The following is a 15885-nucleotide window of genomic DNA, read 5'->3' as shown; positions in this document are numbered from 1 at the left end:
TCATTTTGTGTCTTCTTGTACTGCATCAATAGAAATGACATTGAAATTCTTGTGCTGTTGTTGGTTGAGTCGATTGGGATCTACTAAAAGTTCAATCATCCACTCTTTCTGTGAAACTTGTGCTACAAGATTTTCTATATAAGGCAAATGTTCCTGCAAAAGAAATTTTTAATAACCTTGCATGATTAATAAAAATTTAAAGAATATATATGCTGGAAATTAATGTAGTAAATATGTCAAAAATTATAAGACGGACGTTTTTACTCACAACAATAAAGGTAATAGAAAATAAGAAAACATACATCACCAGTATGCTTCATCAGCTCAACTGCCGAACAACCGAATGCTTCCTCTACAACTTCACCAAACATAACAGCAGATAGTCTTCCTGTACCATCGTCGAGTTGAACATATGCTCGACAACTATAAAATTGATGGAAATATCATTTTAAATTAGAATCAATAAAAGCTATACATTAAATTTATCACATAAATTATCAAACAGAACAAAAAATTTGAATGATACATACCGTGGTTGGGAAATACTTTGGTGTTTGCAATGGTAACAAAGGAAGCTATCATTGTAATCATACCCAGTTCCTTTATAACAACCAATACATGATATGTAAAAAAATATCTGGCGCAAGTCAACCACTATTATCTTCGCCTTTATCCAAAATTTTGCTTTCTACATTACATCAAAAATAATTTTTTAGATGAATTGATTGTATAAATATTTGAATTTGTTACGAATAATAGGATTTTACCGCCATGGGTTGTAAACTTTTGATCAACTCAGCAACATCACAATTCTTGATTATTTCTCGTATACCAACAGAAGACAGCGATGTAGACGGGTATGTCAAGCATCTTGCAATAATACTCTCAAGTAATGAATCATTAATTACCGCCCTTAAAATTCATAAAAACAAATGCAACATAAGAAATAAAAATATGAAGATTTTAATATTCAAGTAGGACGAAACAAATAATGACTTATTTCTGACGATTACCACTCTTGCAATGAAGTTGCCTCAGGAAGAACAGGATTGATCATAAATTTACTTTTCGGACGTGATGAAAGAGACAATCCTTCATTAGAAATAGAGATCGTGATTAATGCAAGCATATACAACATGATGGGACAGTTTATCTTTAGTAACAATTCATGAGGAGGAAGTCCATTTGGGGTTAGAGTATTTAAAAAATCCTCCATAACTGATTGTTCAGATGCATCTATTGCTTCATCAAAGCTATAATATCGCCTAAGCTCACCAGGAAACCTATGAATCAGTAATGTATTTATTTCATCAACATAACTGTTCTTTGGTGTTAATATGGCCCGATTCATCATAGCTGAAATATTTATTGAATATTCATGAATATCTTGGAAAACAACATCTATTAAATGATCCAAAGAAGTACAGTCATCTTCATAGGGAACAAGCATGCCATTAGGAATTTTTACAGTTTCGTCAATTGTGATTGGTGTCATTCCGTTGCTTAATTCTAACACATATTCTGAAAAAACTGGATCCAATCTTGCTCTCATATTTTCAGTTAAACGAAGTTTGATCAATGTAGGCCACAAATAAGAAGAAACCAAACTGGCGTCAACATGTTCTTGTCTTGTTCCTTTACGAACCACAGGTAAAACCTGGCGAAAATCTCCACAAAAAACGACAACTTTTCCACCGAATGTTAACTCTGAATCATTAATGTCTCGTAACATTTTATCTAAAGCTTCGATGTGTTGTTTTCTTGACATAGGGGCCTCATCCCATATAATTAACCTTGCTACACGTAGTAGCTTTGCAATGGCACTTTGTTTACTGACACAACACATGCTATGTTCATCAGTATCTAATGGAATCTTAAAGCGCGAGTGTGCTGTTCGACCTCCAGGAAGGATAGATGCAGCAACACCAGATGAAGCAGTTGCAAGTGCCACTAATTTTCTTGATCTTACTGCAGCGAGAAGTGCCTTGTACAGGAATGTCTTCCCTGTCCCACCAGGGCCATCAACAAAGAATGTAGCAGTTTTGTTTGAAAAAACATTTTCCAAAACTGAATTATAGACATGTCGCTGTTCACTATTAAGGATTTCTGATGCAGCAGTATCTTCTTCTGGAATTTCAACAGCCAATTCATCATCGATTTCCCTAGATTCGAATTGGTCTTCATCAAAACAAATGTCGTCATCAAGAAGATGAAATGAATTAATGTGTTTCCCCATTGATTCAAGTGTAAAAGAGATTGAGCGCAAAACTTGCATTCTTACAGTCAACATAGAATCTTCAGTTGACCTAAAATCAATTGACATATCTTGCTCAAAACGTTCCCAAAGCTCTCTCGGATTGGTTGGATTACAATAAACCAATATAGTTGCAAATAGCCGTCTCAAACTGGACGGCATTTGATATAGAGATGCTTCATGTAAACAATCTTCTAAACCACTGTCTCTCTGTAGCAAACCATGCATAGTTGCTGCCTCACGAAAAGTTGGAGCCACAACACCATCAACTGTCCTAAGATCTTCAAATGACAAAGGTCCTCTTACATGATTTAGCAATATCCGCAGATAATACCTCTCACCTTCAAATGGATTTGCTGTAATAATTCGACCTATAACAGTTTTCTTTTTTCGACAAGTCCACTCTTTGTATTGTTGGCTCCAAACATAGAATTCTGGAAATTCTTTGTACAACAATGTCCTGGCATTCTCATCCACTCGATTTAATGCAAAGAATTCTGTTAACATCGATTTTGCAGACCGATCAGAGTTGAGAACATTGATTAAGTCTTCATTTGCTCGAAAAGTTACTTGGTGTTGATCCTCAAGATGTAAATGTAAGCTATACACTGCTGGGTACATTTCATTAACAACAAAGCCATATATTCTCCACATAGCTTCAGGCGGAGCAATCCATCGGGCTGATTGGAATTGTTGGATTTCATCAATTTGTTGATTATTTTGTTCAGAAACCAAATTGAAAGCAACACGATCATGCCCTTTGTAAATGTACTTATAAAGATATTTGACTGCTGTTATAGTAGAACAAATCTCGACGTTAATGTGACAGTCAAATGTTGCAAGCAAATACGGATTATATGGAACGACCCAACGGTTATCCAAATTATGACCTCTCACTTTGACAGTTATTCCATTGTCAGAACGCCTATATATTGGGAAGCAATCATTTCCAACAGTCGTACTTGATGCAAAATTTTTTGGATAATGGCTTTTGCAATAACCATTTTTTTTCATGCAAACATTTGTTGGATTCAACACTCCACATGGTCCATGTATCATATGCTTGACAACGGCGTTATGCAAATGCAAATTCGTATTTTTATCAGGTATTTCTGCCGATACAATGTCATCAAAAGATTCAGGCGCATAGAGTTTCCAATCTCTTTGTAATATAATTAGAAAATGAGCATGTGGAAGGCCTCTTTTTTGGTGCTCAATAACATAAACATATGCTGAAACTTTTCCAAATATCTGTTGCTTGAATAATCGATCCTTTAATTCTTCTAATTTTGCACGAAAGACCCGAGCAACTAAATCAGGCCGATTTTGACTCTCCTCATGTAGGCGTAATTCATTTGAAATTTCTTGCCAATTTGGATTGCATGTCATTGTTAAAAAAATGTCTGGTTTACCATAACGCTGAACTAAAGCCATTGCTTCCATATATCTTTTTCGCATGTCTCTTGGACCCCCAATAAATGACGAAGGCAGAATAATCCGTTTTCCAACATTAGAAGCGTTAGTTTCCCCTAGTGTAATGGTATCAACAATACCTTGATATAACTCAGATCGAATATGTTGTTGTTTGCTACGAAAATAGTCTAATCTTGACGTCTCGATCTTAACATACATATCAACAACGAATTGTTGCAATAGACGACCAGACAGCAACAAAATTGATCTGAAATTTTCTCTGATTTGTAATTTGTAGCAATAATACTCACGACACGAAACAATTGGATCCTTCATTTTTCTGTTTAATGCTACAAAAGTTGAAGGGGAATGCAATATTACAAAATTGGACGTGTACAAACTGAGCATTAGCATTGGTCTATGCATATGCATATGCAAAGTCATATTTGCATAATATGACCATAAAATCCTCCACATTGGCTTATGCATATCCAAATATTTAGCTACCTATGAACAGTGCTTATCCAAATTTGGATAACCACTATTCACCCCACAAATATTATTGTAATCATTATTTATCTCTCCTCCCACTCTCTCTCTCACAATCATTTCATTTTCTCCATTTTTCAACAACATAACAAATCTTCACTTGCACATTCATTTTATTATTATAATATATTATATATATTTTTTTCATTTTATTATATTTTTAATATAATATATAAAAAAAAGTATATTTTTTATTATTGAATTTATATTATTAATGTCAAATGTATGTAGTGGATGCTAATTGCAAAATATATATAAAAAAAATTGATTTTAGCAAAACAATAATAATAATTATTATTTTGTGTCAAATATGCATAAACCAATGTGAGAATTTTGCTTGAATGACAAAGTGGATATGTAAAAGAGGCGATTTTGCATATGCATATGTATAGACCAATGCTAATGCTCTAAGTACAAAATGGAAAGATTAAGATTATACTCTAACCTCGTTGTTCTCTTGTAAGTAATTCTTCTGCTGACATTGATTAGTGAGGATCTATTGATCGGGTTGTTTCATTACATATTACTGTGCTTCCTCTATTGATCCTTTTAATGCCTTGGTGCCAACCAGTATCCCCAAAAGGAAATAACAGCGGATACTGAAGTGGATCATAGCAGCCAAAATAATACTGAACTATATGACTTCCACCAGAATGACTAAAGACACAAATGTCCCGTCCTCCCAACTGATCTGCATCTTCATTTTCAACCCATATTGCTGCAACTTGTGAAGATGTCGGGGCATTGGACACACGCTGATCTAGGCCAGCATCTGATCTTATATGGATTACTTGATTTTCCAAATTTGGCAAATCACCAAGAGATCGGAAAAACACAGAATATGGATTTATGCGAAGAATATCGATGAGTTGAACTATAATTGATGGGTTCATTCTGTCTGAATCAGAAATAAGATTTTCTAATTCGTGCTTAGTATCATAGAAATACAATTGGAGAGAAGAAGGACGACCATTTAAAGGGACTAAATCGTCAATATAGTGATAGATCTGTCCCTGAGTTCGGAAGGTATAAATCCCTTTATTTCGTCTGCAAAGATCTCTATCGAATTTAACTCCAAAAGATGTAAACGCGAACTTGTTATTATAAGTCCGAACATAGGTCTTAAAATGCGCGGCTTCATTTGCATCGGAGGTAAAAAGATCATAAAGCTGATCAGGGACATCATTTGTGGCCAAAGAAATTGTCCCATCTGCACAGCAAAATCCGTTTGTTTCATGATAGAATCGTTTTGCTTTACAATATCTGCAACAAGGCACATACGGCAAGGAATATGCTTCAGATGGCACAACTTGCAATAGTTGTCTACGTCCAACAAAGCGACGATGTCCCCCACCTATTGAGTTTAAAAATGAACAGAAGACAATAGGCGTAAACCCATCGAATTGTTTGAATGATCTGGCTAAGGACACTGCTGGAAGAGTGTCAAGAGTTGACAATGGAATAAGAACGAATAATATAATTATACTTGTTTCTTACCCCTACGAGGTGATGGTATACTTGTTTCAAAACTTGACTCTTCCCGAACAACACATGGAGCCTATTTGAATAGGATGTTCTCAAATTTCAATAAAAAAGAATATAAGGCTGATTGAATAAGAAATATGAAAAAATAATTTCAAGAAAACCTGTTGAATCAAAAACTGATTAGAGACCGTCGTTTCATCTATGTTTGTGTTTCCTGATTTACGTGTCAGGAAATCCATAGAATCACTCGGACAATCAGAACGATTCGCCACATTGTTTAATGATGAAGTTGCCTCTGAATCAACTATATAGACATTAACACCAGGAGGAACACATACTTCATGAGACGAAACCAATTCATCGATATCAACACCAACGCGGAAAATTCGTTGTCTCTTTGACACTTTTTGTAGAACAGTGAAATCCTGAATGATGTTTATATGTTGGACATCATTATTTGAAGGTTCATCAATTGACATAGTCATTTGATCACCCCCAAATGAAGCTGAATCTTTTAATTGGATGGAATTGCTTCTAGATGCTTTTTTTTTAGCATATCTTTCTCTCTGTTTTGTACGGAGTTCTTCTTTTTTCTCTTCAGGTAAATCTTTATACGAGATTTTCTTCGCCGGTTGTTTTCCATGATCTTCAAAAAATAGTTTCAAAGCTTAACTTTTATAAAACTAATATTACTATTTGAAAACAAATGCTACATAACTCATTAACACAATCTTACCACTTCTCATTATGTTAACGAAGCAAACAATTCTTCTAAACGTTGGATAATACTGTTCCACACAACCCAAACTAAATGAATAATTAATAAGTACTTAATGCGAAATAAACGTCTCCAAGATAGTGACATATATAATAATATATATATATATATATATAAAGGCACTTACAGGTCTTGAAATGAACAGTGGAGAGTCTTTTATATATTTAGATCTCTTGATAAGGAGGATAATTCCTGTTTAGACACAAGACATTGTAAGTTTTGATTGCATTGTATACACACAAACACACACACACACACACACACACACACATAACATCGTTGGTCTTTGAAGTGTCATTTGTGTATGTCATTTAGGTTCCTATTTATTCGAGATTTATGTGGTTTCGGTTCCTATTTATTCGACATTTTTTCCCATCTTGTTGTATTTTTCATGTCCATTTTTGCATTTCGATCTGGATTTGAAGGTTTTTTGGTATCTTTATTCGTTTGGCATTTCCATTTGGATTTGTGATATATTTTCATTTTGTTGTATTTTCATTGTTCATTTTTGCATATGAATTAGGATCTAGATGCGATATATTTTTTCATTGGTCTTCGAAGTGCTGTTTTTGTATTTTTATTATTCATTTTTTGATCTATATTTGGATCTAAAGGTTTTACTCGCATTTTTTCATTTTCTTGCAATTTTTTTCATTTAATTTTTGGATGTGTAAAACCTATTATTAGAAAGAAAATTATAATATTAGCAAAAATGTTATGATTTTTTTTGTTGTATTATTGTATTTTTTTATTTTCATATTTTCACTAAGTTGTGTTCGTTTCGTTAGTTGATTTTGAGATGACATATGTAGTAGGCCTGCAATCCGAGCTAAAAGTATCGGATATGCTTTCTAATTGAACAGTAGTTTTTCTAATCTAATGTAAAATATTTTACTCATACCTAACCAAAACATGAATATGCATTTAAGTTATATGAAGACCTTTAAATATAATTATTATTTTCATAAATTTCCGTTTTAACACCGGTAAATAGATATCGAATTGCCTCTATCTCTAAAAGATGATCAAGAGAGTAATCGAAAAGATGGTCACCTTGACCGAGCTGACGTTTTCTTATATATTATTTTCATTTTTCAGATTCGGCCTCCTGCGTAACAATAATATATTAGATAAACTTTCATTTTCTAATAATATTTTATATTATTATTAGCTCTTTAATTTTATATTATTATTATTATTATTATTATAATTTTCATTATTTTATTTTACGATTACAAAAGTTATTGTGTATTCTGTATTGAGGTGTTTTCTTAATATATTAGATAAACTTTAGTTTTATAATAAAATTTTATATTATTATTGCCTATTTAATTTCAAATTTTTTGCCTTTATTATTTTATTTTATTATTGCAAAAGCTATTGTGTATTTTGTGTTAATGTGTTTTTTTATATATTATTTTCATTTTTCAGATTGGGACTTCTGGATCACAATAATATACGATATAAATTCCAATTTTCTAATAGTATTTTATATTATTATTTAATTTTAATTTTTTATTTTGTTATTATGATAGTTTTCATTATTTTATTTTACTATTACAAAAGTTGTTGTTCATTTTGTGTATTGGCTCTTCAATTTCATTTTTTTATTATTATTGTGATCGTCTTCATTATTTTATTTTACTAATACAAAAGTTGTTGTGTATTTTGTGTTAATGTGTTTTTTTATATATTATTTTCATTTTTCAGATTCGGCCTCCTGCGTCACAATAATATATTAGATAAACTTTCATTTTCTAATAATATTTTATATTATTATTGGCTCTTTAATTTCATATTATTATTATTATTATTATTATTATGATTATTTTTATTATTTTATTTTACTATTACAAAAGTTATTGTGTATTCTGGTGTTTTCTTAATATATTAGATAAACTTTAGTTTTCTAATAATATTTTATATTATTATTGCCTCTTTAATTTCAAATTTTTTGCCTTTATTATTTTATTTTATTATTGCAAAAGCTATTGTGTATTTTGTGTTAATGTGTTTTCTTATATATTATTTTCATTTTTCAGATTGGGCCTTCTGGATTACAATAATATGCGATATAAATTTTAATTTTCTAATAGTATTTTATATTATTATTTAATTTTAAATTTTTATTTTATTATTATGATAGTTTTCATTATTTTATTTTACTATTGCAAAAGTTGTTGTGCATTTTGTGTTAAGGTATTTTCTTCAATTTTCTAATAATATTGTATATTATTATTGGCTTTTTAATTTCATTTTTTTATTATTAATGATCGCTTTCATTATATTATTTTATTATTGTATTAAAGTGTTTTGTATTTTGTATTGTGTATTATTTTTCGGATTGGGCTTTCTTTGTTGGGAGGTTATGTGAAGTGTTTGGATGAATTTTTATTATTATTGGGCCGGAGTGTGTGTGTGAATTTTTATATATTATCTCTATTCTTTTTCTTTGAGTCTGGAATTTTTAAAGTGGTTTTATAGTGATTTATTTTAGTTGGGTTTTGTGTGGGTGACTTCGGGCCCAGCCCGTATAAGAGAAAAGGGAAGCCCAGCCCTTCGGAAACGCAGCCGTTTTGGCGCTGCTGAAATGAAACCCTAAGGGTTTCATGCTTTTTTGTCTTGCCCATCGTATCGCGCCGCACAAACCGTCTCCCCCGCTCCCATTTCTTCTCCTCTGTTCTCTCTTATTCTTCTTCTTCTTGCTAAACCTTGCGCCGCCATACCCATCTCCCCGAACTAACCCACCCTCGTTTCCGTGTCTCTCTGTTTCACCCACCACCATGGCCTCTCTCTGCTTTTCTTCAACTCTCTCGCCTCACTCTCCCGTCTCTGCCGCTTCACTATCTCGTCTCTACCTCACTCTCTCGTCCCTCGTCTCTCTTCCTCAGCCTTACTCTGTGGTCCCTCAGCCCCACTCTCCGTCGCTCACAACCTAGCCGCAGCCTACAAGTGATACCACGCACGGACCAAGGCCTCACCTCACCCTCTGTCTTCGTTTCCCCATTGTAAGTTTTTTTTTTGTGTTTTTAAAATTACTTTGAAATCTCAAATTTGCTTGATGATATTATGTAATTGTTTAATTAGGATTTTTGAATCCGAAATTTAGGATTTTTGTGGTTGTGTTTGTGTTGTTAGGTTTTGTGTTTAGGCTAGTGCTGTTGAAATTACTTTGAAATCTCAAATCTCAAATATGCGGAGATTCACAAACGGGAAAAAAACCCATAGATCCGAACTACGTCCATTAATTTCTCTACAGATTCACTATAGAAAAAACAAAGTAAAGATCAAACAGAAAAATAAATAAATCTGGAGACAATATCTTCAAAAATATAAACATCTGTTGAGCTTTATTCTTCTTTCTTTCTCTGTATTTTTGTTTGCTGTATCTTGCCTTTTATTTTTCTCAAATATGTGAAGAGATTTTTTGTGTTGCCTTATTTTTTGGTTATTCGTTGTTTCAATATAAATAACATTATATTTATCTATTGTTGCCAAAGAACTACTATAGCATTAAAAATTATTTCCCAATGTCAAAAGCATGTTCAATATCAAAATATTGGTTAAGAACCGTGAATAAAAGACACTTCAAGTCATGGTATCTTTATCAATATAAGCATATAGATGAGTTTGGGTTGTTGGTTGAATATTGTTGTTTCTTTTTTCGTTGATTTACTGGTGGTTGTTTAGATTGCGTTAGAACTAATTCCCACGACAAAATTGGATGATTTGAACTGTTAAGATCGAGTTTTGTAAAAAAATATATAACGGATGTGAGAATGTAGAAAATATACATCGAGTTTTTGTTTGCTGCTGAGATGTTGGTTGGACCATCTAAGGTGCTTGAGTTTTATGAATTTATGGGGCTCCAAATGAAAAATGGGTAGTGAGTTTTGACGGGTAAAACATCAGTTTTTCTATTTTTTTTTCCTTTCTAGCACTTTGGTTTTAATGTAGATTGAAAGTAAACACCATCTCTTCAAATACAGATCCACAATAGAAAAAACAAAGTAAACATGAAACATGGAAAAATAAAAAAACAATAAATCTGATGACACAGCAAACAAAAAAAAAATGAAAAACGTGTAGTGAGTTTTGACGGGTAAAAGCATGAGTTTTTCAATTTTTTTTTTCTTTTCTAGTTTTAGATTAGTACTTTGGTTTTAATGTAGATTGAGAATGGAAAAATATGCCCACTCACTTTCTGCTCTCTCTCTCTCTACAGATGTTTCCCGTGTTTGGTCTCAAAGAAAATGAAGAAAACTGCAGCCTAGGTCAACCAACGAAGAACACGGTTGTTCTTCATGGGAAAGGTGGAGTTTTTTTTTTTTCTTCTTCTGATCTGAGTTTTTTTTTTTCTTCTTCTGATCTGTTGTTTTTTCTGGTCTTGGCTTGTTTTTTGCAACTGAGTTTTTGTTCTCTCCGTTGATTTTGGGTTTATTGTGATGTGAATGTTTGAATGGAGTAATCTGGATTTGGGAGACCTAGAAGGGAAAAGAGTGAAAAATCCATAACCATAGAGTCTCCTAATAAGATTTTAGATCTGGATCGTGGGCATTAGTTTTAGATGATGTTGAACCCAGTTTCTTATAACAGATTTGTTTGGTTTATCGTGTAGTTTTTCTCTTTACATATGATAGGAAGATGATCTTGGCAGAGAATATAATTTGATTTCTGAATATTTTTTAATGTTATTTTCTTCAGTTTTGTGGTTCAAACTCACAAATATAATTCTGGTTGTCATTAGATTGGATGGTTGTTAACATGTTTCCATCTTTTTCCTATGTTTCTTAGAGCTACTTTAATGGCAGTGTGTTCTCGGTCCAAGTTACAATATTGTAGTTTTGGTCAAAGTTGTTTTTTTATTGTTGTGTTATCGATATGTGGGTCTCTTATTCTTTCTTTGCTTAGTTTTGGTTTAATATATTTTGTTTGGTCTGGATTAGGTATTGTCTGAGGAAGTTGAAGAAGGTGACGAAGAGCAATGGGCAAATGCTTGCTATCAATGAGGTATATTCTTGAATCTCACCTATGAGTCGATTGTCTATGAAATGATTTATTGGATAATGATCTAGGTAATTGTGGTTTTAGAACTCTACGTTGTGTTCTTCATTCCGAAGAACCTAGTATTCTTTTTGTGCTTATGATTTACGATGTTTGTTAAAATGTAGAGAAATGCTGAGCGTGGTTATCAAATTAGCTGTGATTTTTTAGTGTTGGTGTTGTTGCTTGTTTTGCTTTCCATATTAATTTGAGGGTATGATGTTTGTTATTTGATCATTTAGTATTTCTTCCATGAAATGAAGCAACAAATTATGTTTGTGTGACACCCACCCGTGGGTAGCCCAAGTGGTATGGGTGAACTTGTGTCCATGAGCCCCACCCATGTCATAGGTTCCATTTTCCCAAGGATCAAACTGTGATTTAAGTGGATGATTGAACTTTTAGTAGATCCCCTTTGTTATTTGGGTTGTTTGATGTTTTTTTTTTCCTTTCTATCAATTGGCTTGTAGCTTTTTTTGATTGCATGATTTACAGATTTGTGGATAAATATATCAACTGAGTTGAAGTTTTTTTTTTGGTTGTGTGATTTTTGGATTTGTGACAAAATAGAATTTTTTTTTCATGCAGTGTCGTTTTTTTCTTTCATCTCATCGAATTTTTTCTTATTTTGTGTTGATCATCTGGGTAATAGCTATTTTTGGTTTTGTAATTGTCATATTTATGATTAAATAGATCCATTGTGTGTTCTCTCTTCTTTTGAGCAATTTGTTTTTTTGGGCAAACACCCTTGGGTTGTTTGCTTTGAGCTTTGGGTTATTTGGTCTGAGGTTTGTATGAATATGAAGTTGGATGATGTGTATGATCTTTTTATTTTTTTGCATGTTGTGATTATTGTGTGATATATTGTAACACCAAAACAAAAACAAAAAAAATATTGAATATTCTATTTGTTCTAAGTTGATGGAGGTTTTCATAAGTTGATGGATGTTTTTAGCACAATTTTTACTATAATAAGCTTTAAATAAGAGAAAGTTATTATTATAACTTTCCTCCATCATCTAAAGAAATTCCTTCTCATTCAATTTATTCGTTTTTGAGATCAGGACTTATTTTCTAAGTTATAGATGTTTTAATGCTACAATATAATATTGTCATTTTTTTTGGTGAAGATATGTGTTGGTTGTTTATATCCTCATTTTTTTTGGTGAAGATATGTGTTGGTTGTTTATATCCTCATTTTTTTTTTTGTGAAGATATGTGTTGAGACCTATAAAGGGGAAAAAAAAACCAACCGAAATTTAGCAAAAAAAATTCAAAACTTCTACAAATCTGGTGACACAGTAAACAAAAAAAAAATGAAAAATGGGTAGTGAGTTTTGACGGTTGCATGAGTTTTCAATGTTTTTTTTTCGTTTTCAGTTTCAGGTTAGCACTTTGGTTTTAATGTAGATTGAGAGTGCAATTTACTAATATTTATTTTATCAATTGAGTAGAATGGCAAATAGATTATGTGATATATGCACACCATCTAAACATCTGCTGAGGCTTATAGGAAATAGGAAACAGAAAAAGCACTGCATGTACCATTAGAAAACACCACACTAAATAACCATGCACTCACAATGATGAAACGCCAGAAAGTTCTAGCTTGAGAAATCTCTAGCCAAGAACACTTAGACAACTGGGAAAGCAGCTGTAAAAAAATTAGTAGTAAACATTAACAACCAGCAAGAGAAAAAAATAGAAAAGATGAGAATAGATGAGAAGTCAAAAACACAAAATAGGTTGAACACTGAATACAGCCAAAGATGAATACAAAATAAACAAAACAAATCAGTAACCCAAAGAGAATACTAAGCATGGCAGTAACCAATGAACAAAAAACATGAAAGTAAAAAAATATTTACTCTAAATAAGTAACAGAAAATATTACACTAAACAATCATGCACTTACAATGATCAAACACTAGAAAATTCTAGTTTTTGAAATCTGCTGGTAAGAAATCATCAGTAAAAATCAGCAGTAAATATTAAAAATCAGTAAAAGGAAAAAAATAGAGGATAAGAGAAGAGACAACAAAGAAGCTGAAAAGATGATCAGTACGTAAAAGGAAAAATGGAGTATTAGAGAAGAAGTAAAAAATACAAGATTTTTCAGAAAATTACCTGTAATGAGGAACAATATCTGGAACCAAACAAAGAACACTATGAAAATAGGAACTCTCCTAAAGATGAACACATCTCTTTTAAAGTATGTTCCTTCTCTTTCTAGGCGTCCTCTTTCCAGACCTCTTATCTATCACCCATATCACCCATCATATCACCCATCAGACTGCTGTAAAGTAAGTAAAAGCTGTAAAACCAATGACATTCTTAGCTACCTCACCACATTCTGCACCATAAATATTTAACTGATCTGCCTGCATCACTGTCGTGTATTAAAAAGAAAATCTTCCAAATCAGATAGGGAGAAAAAGTCATGAAATGAAGTATGAGACAAGTATATTTTATTTGACATATATTTTATTTTATTTTATTTTGTAGGGAAGCTCAATTTGGAGAAGATTTTGACCAATTGTTTTATAATATTTTTTTGATGTTTCTTTCTTTGTGGTGATTTTTTCTTTTTTATTATCATTTTTAATTATTTAAATATGTAAATAGGTATAATTATCTATATTCATGTGATGATTCAACCTACTGACACAAGCAATTTCTTTCTGCTGACACAAGCAAAAAGATCTGAGGAAACCTTATGTTGGTGCCGTCTGTTCTTTGTTTGATATGATCTATATTCAAAGCACAGTCTTTTTCTTAGCAGACGGCCAAACAGAGAGAAAGTAGTAATGATATTCTGTACTCAAAACTTGTTGATGTCAGGGTGGGGAAATGAAAAGCACTAAAATTTCAATGGACAATGGTTGCGGTGGTTTTGGTGGGTTCATCATGTGAGTAAATGCTTGTATCAGTATAAAATGTCAGTAAATGCAGAACATCACCATTCGTTGATGATTTGTTCATAAACAAAACTGGTTTGGTAGTGCCCTTTGCTAGAGATTAGTATAGAATATTCATATATAGAAAGCTGCAACCTGCCCCATTAATTACTTATGGTGGACCAGTACTGGTATATTATATAATATGATGTGATCGACAGCTAATTTAGACACGGATGTCACACGGATGTCAAACGTTTACTGCTAATTTGCAGCTAAAATAAAATAAAAAAATTACAGCTAATTTGCAGTAAACGTTTACGGATGTCAAACGGAATTGTAAACTTAAACGTGCCACACGGATGTCACACGGAAAAATAAGAAAATGCACTGTTCATTCCTGTTCATTTGAGATAGGCTCTTATATAATAGAGATAGATATCATGAGAGGTGCAATACGAACGCAAGTCTAATTAATATTGTGGCATGCAATTGTATATATCACATGGATATATAGATCATGATCTGCGCCTGTGTAAATGTGTAGGATATGGATCATGATCACCAGGCTGGTAGGTAGGTGGGAGATAAGTACTAGTACTACTACTATTGCGTGCAAGTCAACTTGTTTGTTAAAGAGCATGATCATCATGCATATCATGATCTATATGCCTCCTATTTGCTTTAACATGCATGTGGCGTTACTTCCAATAAATATATATATATATATATATATGGACCCACAAAATTCAAACAATTTAGACAGTGATTCCTTTTTAGATCTGCATGCATATGATCTATCGCGAAAACCAATTTCTTCTATTCTCAGCATCTTTTTTCTGCAAAGATTATATATAGTTGCTTTCGATAAGCATGCATCAGTTCAGATTAACTCAGAACTTCACGTTTTTCCGCATTTGAAATAACTTTACAAATTAAACTGATCATGAATTAAGGAAGGCAATGGTTCTCATGTTCCGTGTGGTGCATGGGCAGCAATCAAAGAATAATACCACCACCGATTAACAGATCAAAAGAAGCATGGAGATCATGTCATGTATAGTTCATGAATATTATATATATTATATATATATAACTATAATTTCGTACTTAATAATTAGTCAATCAATTAAATACACGTATTATAAATCCAGATCAACATGCATGTGAACATGACTAGAGAGTTTTTCATCGATTGAGATCGAGCCATAATATTTAAGAGATTCGAACATGATGGTCAATGTGTGTGTATATATATATATATATATATATATATATGTATATATATTATATATATGAAAATATAAAATAAATAATAAAATCTAGCTCTTTCCATCAGCTTAAATTTTTCAAAAAAGTGATAGTTTCACATAGTATCAGAGCATAAGTCTTGAATTAGAACCATAATTCTATACTCTACCCCATTTAATTAAATATTTCACTTATTGGGCCTACTCATTGACGGA

At 32.2% G+C, this 15885-nt stretch overlaps 1 protein-coding gene across 1 annotated transcript; it reads right to left on the bottom strand.

The window, feature by feature from the left end:
- LOC109004666 lies at window positions 1–6180 on the bottom strand. Its single transcript, XM_035684310.1, has 6 exons — window positions 5863–6180; window positions 5714–5774; window positions 4785–5570; window positions 1014–4017; window positions 303–423; window positions 1–153 (listed from the first exon to the last, which is right to left on the bottom strand). Exons 1-6 carry the CDS (start codon window positions 6178–6180, stop codon window positions 1–3), a joined length of 4443 nt encoding a protein of 1480 aa, XP_035540203.1.
- Between the last annotated feature and the right edge of the window lie 9705 nt (window positions 6181–15885).

Source organism: Juglans regia, chromosome 13, assembly GCF_001411555.2.
Source record: "Juglans regia cultivar Chandler chromosome 13, Walnut 2.0, whole genome shotgun sequence".
NCBI lineage: Eukaryota > Viridiplantae > Streptophyta > Magnoliopsida > Fagales > Juglandaceae > Juglans > Juglans regia.
This window is presented reverse-complemented; position numbering and strand designations above follow the sequence as displayed.

Bases quoted from the DNA above. Each gene is read 5' to 3' on its own strand.
- LOC109004666 (XM_035684310.1), bottom strand. From the start codon at position 6,180: ATGTCAATTGATGAACCTTCAAATAATGATGTCCAACATATAAACATC. The intron at 5,571-5,713 runs GTAAGAAACAAG...TAAACTCAATAG, and splicing joins TATACCATCACCTCGTAGGG to GTGGGGGACATCGTCGCTTT. The intron at 154-302 runs GTATGTTTTCTT...TTTCTTTTGCAG, and splicing joins TGATGAAGCATACTGGTGAT to GAACATTTGCCTTATATAGA.